We start from the raw sequence: 11,638 nt of genomic DNA on the forward strand, positions 1-11,638 counted from the left end.
GGCAACAGTAGTGAGGTTGGCCCAGGATTGGGCAGTATTTCATTCTGCTGTGCATAGGGTTGCTATGAGTCGGTACCGACTCTATGGCACCTAACAACAACAACAACAAATCCCACAGAAATGGATCGCCTCTTCCTTCTTCCTTGTCCATCTTAGTCTGGAAGCTTCACTGAAACCTGTCCACCATGGGTAAACTGACTGGTATCTGAAACACTGGTATAGTTTCCAGCATCACAATGACACACAAGACACCACAGTATGACAAATGACAGATGAAAAGACTATAAAGTATTCTTTTTAAAACAAAAAACAAAAACCTATGAGCAGTTCTTCTGTCATATGGAGTTGCTATGAGTCAAAATTGACTAGAGTCACTCAACAGCAAGTATGAACTGGTCCTTCTAGGAAGGAAAAGACCCCAAGTTCAAATGTATTTTATCAAGATTTCTTTACTAAATCTTGAACATGACAAGGATAAGATGCAAACAAATCATCCAGATGAAGGCAATCATCAGCATAATGGTATCCAAAGAAATTCACAGCCAAGTGGCTAATTATGGAATACGGAAAGCAAATGAAAACAAAATCAATTCATCACTGTCACAGGTGGGATTATAACAGTGAGAAATGGACCATGATTGATTAAGTCAGTTCCAACTCATAGCAACCCTGTGCGCAACAGAAAGAAACACTGCCTGGTCCTGCAACATCCTCCCAATTGTTGTCATGTTTGAGCCCATTGTTGCTATAACTGTGTCAATTAACATTGTTTGAGGTCTTTTCTTTTTGACTGCCTCTCTACTTTGCCAAGCATGATGTCCTTTCCCTACTGATAACATGTCCAAAATATGTGAGCATTAAGTATCACCATTCTCGCTTCCAAGGAGCATTCTGGTTGTATTTCTTTTAAAACAGATTTGTTTGTTCTTTTGGCAGTCCGTGGTACTTTCAATATTCTTCACCAACACCATAATTCTGATGCATCGATTCTTCTAAGGTCTTCCTTAATCACTGTCCAGCTTTCACATGCATGGGGTGATTGAAAATACCATGACTTGGGTCAGGTGCACTTTAGTTCTCAAACTGACTCCTTTGCTCTTTAACACTTTTAAGAGGTTTTGTGCAGCAGATTTGCCTAATGCTTAATGTGGTTTGATTTATTGACTGCTACTTCCATTAGTTTTGATTATCAATTCAAGTACACTGAAATATTTCACAACTTCAGTCTTTTCTGTTTATCATAATATTTATTGGTCCAGTTGTAAGGATTTTTGTTATTTTAGCATTGTAGTGCAATCAAAGACTAATCTTTGATCTTCATCAGTAAGTACTTCAAGTCCTCTTTGCTCCCTGCAGTATGGCTATGTCATCTGCACATTGCAGGTTGTTGATGTAGCTTCCTTCAATCCTGAAGCCACGTTCTTCTTCATAAAATCTAGCTTCCTGGATTATTTGCTCAGCGTACAGATTGAATAAGTATGGTGAAATGATACAATCCTTTTCTGATTTTAAACTATTCCGTATCCCCTTATTCTGTTCTAATGACTGCTTCTTAGTCTATGTACAGATTCTTTACAAGCACAATGAACCAACTGTTATGGAATTCCTATTATTCTCAATGTTATCCATAGTTTTGTTATGATCCATACAGTCTAATACAGTCATAATCAATAAAACACAAGTAAACATCTTTCTGATATTCTCTACTTTCAGTAAAGATCCATCTGACATCAGCAATGACATCCCTCATTCCAGGTCCTCTTCTGAATTTGGCTTGAATTTCTGGCAGACTCATGTCAACATAATGCTGAAATAGCTTTTTAATTATCTTCAACAAAATTTTCCTTGCATATGTATTAATGATATTGTTCAATGATTTCTGCATTCCATTGGGTCACATTTTTTTTTGGTATGGCTACAAATATGAATCTCTTCCAATTGATTAGCTAGGTATTTCTTGGCACTGAATGACTGAATGCCTCCAGTGCTGCATCAGTTTGTTGGAATATTTTTATGTTTATTCCTGGAGCCTTGTTTTTTTGCCAATGCCTTCAGTACAGCTTGGACTTCTATGAACACTACTGAAAATTAGAAAAAGTTGCAGGATTTGTTCTGGGGCCCTCAGACCTCCTTGGTTAGGGTATGACTCATGACAGTAGGGCCTTGGGACCCCAATTTCCATTAAAGGCACCCCCACCCAAGTCCCTGAGGGAGAGACTGTCCTTCTGTGAGGCGGCTATGGAAATAGTAATCTACTTTTAAACATACTCTGCCTGAGGGCAAATCTTTCCTCATTGCCATCAATGGTTAGAGAGAACTTTATGGAGGCTGAATTTGTCAATTCTGATCATAGACTTAGGGCTCCCACTGTGAATCCTAGCCTTCTGCAAACCATGTTTTACAAATATGAATTTAATTCTCTTAACACCCTATTGTTAAGTGCTGTGGCGTGAACTCCAACGCAAGCCTGTATATGTATGTTTGAACCGCCAACCTTCAGGTTTAAACCAACCTTGTCCTAGTGCTTGTCCTACAGTGCCACACCAGAGATCCTAACACCCTGTTGTTAAGTGCTGTCAAGTCAATTCCAACTCATAGAGACCCTGTATAGTGTTTCCAAGGACCGGCTAGTGAGTTTGAAGTGCCAACCTTGTGGTTCAAACAGACTTTGCAGTCCAGTACTAATAACCTACAGTGCCACATCATCCTAACACCCTATAAGTTGTTGTTGTTGTTAAGTGCCATGGAGTCGATTCCGACCCATAACGACCCTGTATAGGGTTTCCAAGGAGCAGCTGGTATGCTTGAACCACCAACGTTGCAGTTCAAACGACTTTGCAGTGTGATGCATTAGCCCACAGCACCACACCAGGACTCCAACACCCTATTGTTGTTGTTGTTATGTGCCGTGGAATCGGTTCCGACTCATAGCAACCCTGCACAGGGTTTCCGAGGCTGTAAATCTTTACGAGAGCAGAAAGCCTCATCTTTCTCCCGCGGAACAGCTGGTAGTTTCGAACTACTGACCCTGAGGTTAGCAGCCCGATTCGTAACCACTACGCTACCAGAGCTCCTTCCAACACCCTATGTTGTTGTTGTTGTTGTTGTTGTTGTTGTTATGTGCTGTGGAGTCGGTTCCGACTCATAGCAGCCCTGTACAGGGTTTCCGAGGCTGTAAATCTATACGGGAGTAGAAAGCCTCATCTTTCTCCAGCGGAACAGCTGGTAGTTTTGAACTGCTGACCTTGTGGTTCGCAGCCTGATTCATAACCACTACACTACCAGAGCTCCTTCCCAACACCCTATAAGTAGGTACAATTAATATCAACTCCATTTTATCATGGAAAAACAGAGCCAGAGAGAGATGAGGTAGTCTGACAATTTTAAAGAAGCCATACTTTTATCTACATTATGCAGCAGCATTACAGAAATTTTGGAAATCACCACTGGCCACATTTTGCTGTATAGCCTAAGTGTCCTTTATATGCATAAATAACGCTCTATTTTTTTAAAAAAATAATTGAATCATATTCTATACCTTGATCTGTGTCTTCCTTAAAGACATTTCTAGTATCTGTACATGTTGCTGTTAAATGCCGTTGAGTTGATTTAGACTCATAGTGACCATGCACAGGGTTTCTGAGGTGCAGCTGGTGGGTTTGAACCTCTGACTTTTTGGCTCAGTCAAGTGCTTATCTTCCAAACCAGGAGTCCTGTATCTATACATTGTTGTTGCTGTTAAGTGCCTTGGAGTCCATTTCCACTCACTGCGACCCTGTATAGGGTTTTCAAGGAGCGGTTGGTGAGCTTGAACTACCAACCTTGTGGTTCAAACCGACCTTGCGGTGTAGCGCAATAACCAACAGAGCCACACCAGGACGCTTTTATATGTGTAGCCTTACAGTTACCACCCGGTGCATAATGTGCTTTGCAAGGGAGCTCTGGTAGCGTAGTGGCTACCAATCGGGCTGCGAGCTGCAAGGTCAGCAGTTGGAAACTACCTGCGGTTCCACGGGAGAAAGATGAGGCGGTCTGCTCCTGTAAAGACTTACAGCCTTGGAAACCCTGTGTAGGGTCGCTATGAGTCGGAACCGACTCCACGGCACACAACAACAACAACTACTGAGAGACTCCTGGTGTGGCGCTCTTGAATTTCAAGGTCTTAGGTTCAAGCTCACCAGCTGCTCCTCGGAAACCCTATACAGGGTCGCTATGGGTCGGAACCGACTTGATGGCACTTCACAACAACAACCCTACTGAGAGACTTTTAGGTTGCTTTCAATTTTTTCTATTGAGTTCCACAAGAGGCTGGGGGTCGATAGGTTTCTTAAAAACAAAACTACATGACTAATTGCAGTGGTCACAATTGTAAAGGTAGAAGTTTTGTAACAAAAACAGGGCAGTAGTTAATCCTACAGTCCAGAAACAGAAGACCCTAAGACTGTTGTTGTTGTTGTTAAGTGCCATCGAGTCGGGTCCGACCCATAGCGACCCTAAGACTATCAAGGGAGAAAAGCACAAGCGGAATGCGGGACCCTATCCAGAGAAGGAGCTCTGGTAGCGTAGTGGTTATGAATCGGGCCGCGAACCGCAACCAGCTGCTCCCGTAAAGATTTACAACCTCGGAAACCCTGTATAGGGTCGCTAAGGCTCGTCGGCACTTAACAACAACAATCCAGCGAAGCAGCAACACCAGAGATGGGGAAATGGAGAGGGAGCAGCTGAGGACTCTATGTTCATGGAAAAAAAGGGACTGAGAGCTGGTGGACAGGAGGCAGGCTTGCACATTATTATATATGCCTGAGTGTTTGCGGGGGGGGGGGGAGAGCTAAAATGGATACAGAGAAATACTGTTGTTAACTGATGATACATGGAGGTGATTTTAATCATTGTAATGAAACAAAGTATATGATTGGTTGAATGTAAAACTGAGATCTGCTCTGTAAACTTTCAGTCAATTCACAATAAAAACTTAAACAAACAACCTACATTTCGAACGCAACCAACTACAGCTGCGAAATAAAATGTTTTAACTAAAAGCTACAAGGCTCTGGAGTGAGAGACTGGAACTGTCGCTTCGGCACTTCCGGCTTTCCTACGGTCTAACAAATCGACAGAATTATCCTGGACTACTCAAGCTCGTGGGTCCTACTACGCAAGCGTAGAGAAGGTCGGCAGCGATCGACACTTAAAATCTTGCTCATATACCCGAGCGTACAAACTAAACAAAAATCAAAAAGGCCGGATTTCCTGTCCCACCCTACTTTGGGCCCACCCCTCTGAGCTTTTTATTGGTCAAATAACTTCAGCCCTATTGGTCCGAAGATCAAGAACTGGGTGTGCCCTAGAATATGCCTGCTTCCGAAGCCACGGTAAGAATGCCCTATTGCGAAGTCACTTTCAGGCATTGCTGCGGACATGCCCATGGGGCCTGAAGGAGCTTCGTTCGGCAACGGAAACAGTTGAAAGTTCAACGGCAACTTTAGAAGATGCCACCCAAAGGAAAAAGCGGTGCTGGAAAAGGTGGAAAAGGTAGAGCGACCAGAGGAACGGGGCCTTGTAAGGATCGAGGGGGAGAGAACAAATAGGCAGCCCCTGAGGTCTGGGACAAAGCGGGTTGTGGTCTTACTGAGTTGTCAGTTTATCAGAGCCCCTTCGGACAAATGCGCGAGAAGCTCAGAGTTGTAGGAACTCTTTGGAGTGTGGTGCAGGGGCCATAGTGGTAGGTGGTAGAGATGAGGATGGTTTCTCTTACGCTATTACTTAACGCTGGTGTTTCAGTGATCACTGCTGCTGCTGCATTTTGTCTTGTCAGTTCCAAATCATAGCGGACCTTTTATAGGGTTTCCAAGGCTGTAAATCTTTACAGAAGCAGAAACAATCATCTTTTTCCCGCAGAGAGACTGATGACTTTACAAAGAGTAGCCCAACGTGTAATCCACCAGGGCACCTTTCAAGAGTTTTTAAGTGCTGTCGAGTTGGTTCCGAATCATAGCAGCCCTTTGTAGGGTTTCCAAGAGTGGCTGGTGGATTTGAACTGCCAACCTGTGGTTAGCAGTCCAGTGCTTATCCTACAGCGCTACACCAGGACCCTTAATAACTTCAAGAGTTATTGTTGTTAGTGACGTCAAGTCGGTTCAAGTCATCTTCTGTAGGGTTTCTGGTGAGTTTGAACCACCGACCTTCGGTTCAAGCGACCTTGTGGTCTAATGCACTATCTCACAGCGCCACACCAGGACTTCTCAAGTTATGGAACTTCAAATTTTAATCTTATCAAAAGTCAACAACAAAACCACACTGTGTTCCTCAAAGTTCGCTGTAGTGTTTACAGCATGTTTTCCACATGTAAACATAAATAATTTTCCCTCCTGCCCCACCCCAGCCCCATAACCATCATAGATTGGTTACTTTTTAAAGAAAACCTTGTTTTTAAACTTTTTACAGCGTTGGTCTCATACAATGTTTGTCCTTTTTTGATTGAGTAATTTCATTCAGCATATCCTCCAGATTCAACAGTATTGTGAGGTGTTTCATAGATTCATCATTATTCAACGTTTTGTAGTATTCCATTGTGTGTATGTACCAACGTTTGTTTAACCATTCTTCTGTTGATGGGCATTTAAATTGTCTCCATTTTTTTGATGTCTCTTATATGCAGTATATTGAAGGATCCTGTTTCCTTGCCCATTCTTTTTACATCTCTTGACTGGTACATTTAATCTGTTTACATTCATTTTAATTATCAATAGATATGAATTGATTGCTGTCATTTTAATGTGTGTGTGTTTTTGTGGTACTGCTGGATTCTTGTTCCACATCATTTTCTATGCTGAGTTCGTTTTGTTTGTGGGTTTCCTTGTCATTTGCATTTCCGTTGTGTTAATGTTTACCAAATCTTTCTGATTTTCCTCTTTTTTTTTTTTTGTTTTGAAGTGCAGGTATATTGTTTATCTTAGGGGTTGTTATTGTTACGTGCTGAGTCAGTTCCAACTCATAGCGACCCTGTACAGGGTTTCCGAGGCTGTAAATTTTTACGGGAAAAGAACGTCTCATCTTTCTCCCATAATTTCGAACTGCAGACCCTGAGGTTAGAAACCCAATTCATAACCTCTACACTACCAGAGCTCCTTATCTTTGGGGTTACCCTGTAATTTATTAATTTTTTTCCCTGCTTAAAGCAGTCAGTTTTTTCTTGAAATCTACTTGACTTCCTTGCTATTTGGAAGTTCTTATCTGCACACGTCCCTGTTTTGGCTCTGTAGTTAACTTCATTATACATTGAAGATTCCCTGTTTTCAGTCTTGTAGGTTTGTTTTTGTTTTTGTACATCTATAAGGAGCTCTGGAGTCCTGGTGTGGCTCTGTGGGTTAATGCGCCAGGCTGCAAAGCCGTTTGAACTGCAAGGTCGGCGGTTCAGGCTCACCAGCTGTTCCTTGGAAACCCTATAAGGGTTGTTATGGGTCAGAATTGACCCGACGACACGTAACAACAACAGCATAAGGATCTCTGGTAGTGTAGTGGTTACGCATCGGGCTGCTAACCTCAAGGTCAACGGTTTGAAACTACCAGCTGTTCTGCAGGAGAATGATGAGGCTTTCTGCTCTCATAAAGATTTACAGCCTCAGAAACCCAATACAGGGTCACTATGAGTCAGTACCGACTCCACGACACACGACCACCACCACCATCATATATGAATTGGGAGTCCTGATGTGGTGCTATGGGTTAATGAGCTGGAATGCAAAGCCATTTGAACTGTAAGGTTGGTGGTTCAAGTTCACTAGCTGCTCCTCGGAAACCCTATGGGTCGAACCGACTCAATGGCATGTAGCAACAACAACAATATATGAATTGAGTTCTGGGTGATATTGTCAAGAATGGTAATCTGAGGTTGTTGGCTGATGCTGTTGCCTCTCAGTTCAAAAAATACCTATTAGCATTCATTATTTGTCTAACTCACCTGAATCAAGGCACCAGAGCAGCACACCAAAGCGGTACAGCTGGCCCCCACCTTAAACTGGCATGACTCCTAAGCATGTGCTTCCAAAGGCTGGAGAGCAGGGTCTGTGCTGGGGGTGGATGAGGGTAGGAGCTAGACACACTGGTTACCAGGGGAGCGTGGGGAAAAAGAGGAAGTAGTACCTTTTTCGTTGCCTGTGCGAATCTGCCCTGACTGGCCTCCCTCTGCTACCAAAGTTGCTCACAAGAGAGTGAAACTGTGTTTGGCCAGCTGTTCACCAGTCTCCCTCTCTGACCATGTCTTATCCCAGCAAGCACTCCATCCATCTTTCTAACCTTTCTTCTGAAGTTCAGGGTGCCAGAATTTTCTTCTGTGTGCGCTTTGTTTTGCCTGTCATATCTTTGTCGTAGAGGGTCCATGTAGTGTGTCTAGTCTGCCATCTTGCCAGAAGTCCAACTTACCCGTCTTTTTAACGATCTTTTGCTTTCTCCCTGTATGATCTTTATGTCATTCCACAGCTTTTCTAGCCTTCTACCATTAATGTCCAGTGCATCAAATTTGTTCTTGAGATCTCTGAATTCAGGTGGGATAGGTTCAGAGTCATATTTTGGCTCTTGTGGAGTTGTTTTAGTTTTCTTCAGCTTCAACCGAAACTTGCATATGAGCAGTTAATGTCTTTTCCACAGTCAGCCCCTGGCCTTGTTTTGGTTGATGATAGTGAGTTTTTCCACTGTCTCTTCCCATGGGTGTAGTCAATTTGATTTCTGTGCATTCCATCTGGTGAGGTCTATGTGTATAGTCATCTTTAATGTTGTTTAAAGAAAGTTTTTGCAATGAAAAAGTCTTTGGTCTTGCAAAATTCTATCATGTGATCTCCAGCATCATTTCTATCACCAAAGTCATATTTTCCAAGTACTGATCCTTCCTCTTTGTTTCTAGTCTTTGCATTCCAATCACCAGTAATTGTCAATACATTTTGGTTGCATGTTTGATCAACTTCAGACTAAAGAAGTTGGTAGAATTCTTTAGTTTCATCATCAGTGGCTTTAGTGGTTTTGCATAAATTTAAATTATAGTGGAGAAGACTGAAACATTGTGCCAAATGCATTGTTGTGAGATGTGTGTGTGATGTTGTGGAAACTGAAGACGTGTTTCATCCAGCCTGAGGAACAGGAAAGGGAAGACTCCTAAAGATGAGTTAGGCGGGCCAAGATGGGCAGCTGAAGGTCCAGCAGCAAGAGCATTGAGGTGAGGAATAATATGAAATGTGCAGACAGTGTTTCTGGATTAAGAACTCAAAACTGAATGGCGAATGGTGAGAATGAAGACAAACCAATTTGTGGAGAGTGCTATATATGATGCAAAGAAGGTTGATAGCATGCTGAGAATGGTCAGGGAGACCAAGATTTTTGCAGTAGTCCTAATGAGAGATGATGGTAGCTTAAATTAAGGTGTAGTGGCTGTGGGAATGAAGAGTAGTGAATAGATTCTATAAACAGTTGTGATATGAAATAGGCAGAATGTATTGGATTTATTGGATTGAGAAAAGGAAAGATCAAGGATATTTCTCAGTTTTTAGGACTGGGTTTTTAACTTAATGCTAGTGCTACAAACTGAAATCATGAACTACTTGAGTAGGGATGATTAACTTGGTGAGTTCACGTTCAGATATATTGAGTTTTAAGTGTCTGTGGGACATCTAAGTGGAGACCTTGTAAGGAGGTGTTGTATATTTGAGTCTGAAGTTTGAGAGAGTGATCTAGGCTGCACATGTAAGTTTTAGGAGTCATTAACATGTAGATGGATCCTTGGTTGGGAAGTTTAGGATCATACTTTCATGAGACACCCCAGTTAATTGTCCCAGTAACATGTTTAGTGCTTCTGTTCTACCTCTAAGGTTGTTGCATAGTGACTGCGGACATAAAAGCTTGCAAGCAGTCATCCTAAGGCACAACAATTGGTCTCTCTTTTCCTGGAGCAACCTAGGAAAAAAGAGAGTGGAGAATAAAAGGAGGAAGTGGAATGTGTGGTTAATTGCCTGTATAAACAATTGTCCCTTTCTCCATGAGACTAGAACTGGATAGTGAGTGCTTTGCTACCACTTTGAACATTTTGATCAAAGATCCTTTAGAAGAATCCTGATTATAAGGGGGAATTTGCAGAACAGAATTTCAAATACTCATGGAATCCAGATTTTTTGGAGCCATTGAGACTAGTTGAATCCCAGAAACTATTGCCCTGAAATAATTTAAAAAACTTAAACCAATAATATCCCCTGAAATCTTAAAACCAAGTAACAGTTTAGTTTAACTAATAAGGAATATCTGCCTTGAATATTATGCTCATTTAAGATCTAGTTAATCTTACAGTCCAGAAACAAAGGACCCTAGGACCATCAAGGGAGAAAAGCACAAGCGGAATGCAAGACCTTATCCAGAGAAGCGGCAACACCAGAGATGAAGACAGATGGGGACATGGAGAGAGGGAGCAGCTGAGGACTCTAGATTCATGGGAAGAGAGGGAGTAAGAGCTGGTGGCCAGGAGGCAGACTTGCAGACTGTGCCCTTTGGTGGTGTAAATTATTATATATGCCTATGTTTTTTAGAAAAGAGCTAAAGTGAGTAGACAGAAATACTGTTATCTGATGGTACATGGAGGGGAATATAATCATTGTAATGAAACAAGGTGTATGATTTGTTGAATGTAAAACAGATGTTCTGCCCTGTAAACTTTTTTCACTCAGTTCACAATAAAAACTTAAAAAAAAAAAAAAAAAAAGAAAGAAAGAAAAGGTAAACACAGGGAGGAAATGGGAAGACTACTGCTACTTTGTGGGGAGTGCATTCAATGTCACCAAACAAAATGTGTATGAATTGTTAAATGGAAAAGCAATTTGCTCTGTAGACTTTCACCTGTTGTTGTTGTTATGTGCCGTGGAGTTGGTTCCGACTCACAGTGACCCTGCTTAGGGTTTCTAAGGCTGTAAATCTTTACGGAAGCAGAAAGCCTCATCTTTCTCTCATGGAACAGCTGGTAGTTTTGAACTGCTGACCTTGCGGTTTGCAGCCCAATTCGTAACCACTAGGTTACCAGAGCTCTACATCACAATAAAAAGTTTTTTTAAAGGAAAAAAAAAATCAGAAACAAGGAAAGAATCCTGAGACTAGCTCGGAAAAAGCAAAAAATTACCTACAAAGGAAAAACAGTAAGACTAACCTCTGATTTCTCAGCAGAAACCATGCAGGCAAGAAGGCAATGGAATGACATAATCAAAGTCCTGAAAGAAAAAGATTGCCAACCAAGAATCATATACCCAGCAAAGCTGTCCTCCAAATATGATGGCGAGATTAGGACATTTCCTGATAAAAGGAAATTGTAATGACCAGACCAACTTTGTATAAAATGCTAAATGGTGTTCTTTGGTGTGAGAACCAACAACAGCAGACAGCAACCTGAGATTACCATATATGAGAACACCACCCAGAAATCAGTCCAGATATAGAAATACTTGAAGGAATACAAACCTACAAGAGTGAAAATAGGGAACCAGAGATATCAGTGTATAGTGAAGTCAACTACAAAGTAAGAAGAGGGAATGGTATAGATACAGAATTTCCAAATGACAAGGAAGTCAAGTAGATTTCAAACTAAAACAGACTGTTTAATCACGGGGGGGGG

At 41.8% G+C, this 11,638-nt stretch overlaps 1 protein-coding gene across 1 annotated transcript in view; it reads left to right on the top strand.

Annotated features, from left to right (window-relative positions):
* The first annotated feature begins 5,461 nt into the window (after positions 1–5,461).
* LOC102840346 (peptidyl-prolyl cis-trans isomerase NIMA-interacting 4-like) overlaps positions 5,462–11,638 on the top strand; it is a 48,325-nt gene continuing 42,148 nt past the window's right edge. The window contains exon 1 of the mRNA XM_006868548.1: positions 5,462–5,532. Within this exon, the coding sequence (XP_006868610.1) occupies positions 5,490–5,532 (43 nt within the window). The 5' untranslated portion in view covers positions 5,462–5,489. The remainder of the gene's footprint in view (positions 5,533–11,638) is intronic.

This window comes from Chrysochloris asiatica, unplaced genomic scaffold (assembly GCF_000296735.1).
Source record: "Chrysochloris asiatica unplaced genomic scaffold, ChrAsi1.0 scaffold00118, whole genome shotgun sequence".
NCBI classification, from domain to species: Eukaryota; Metazoa; Chordata; class Mammalia; order Afrosoricida; family Chrysochloridae; genus Chrysochloris; species Chrysochloris asiatica.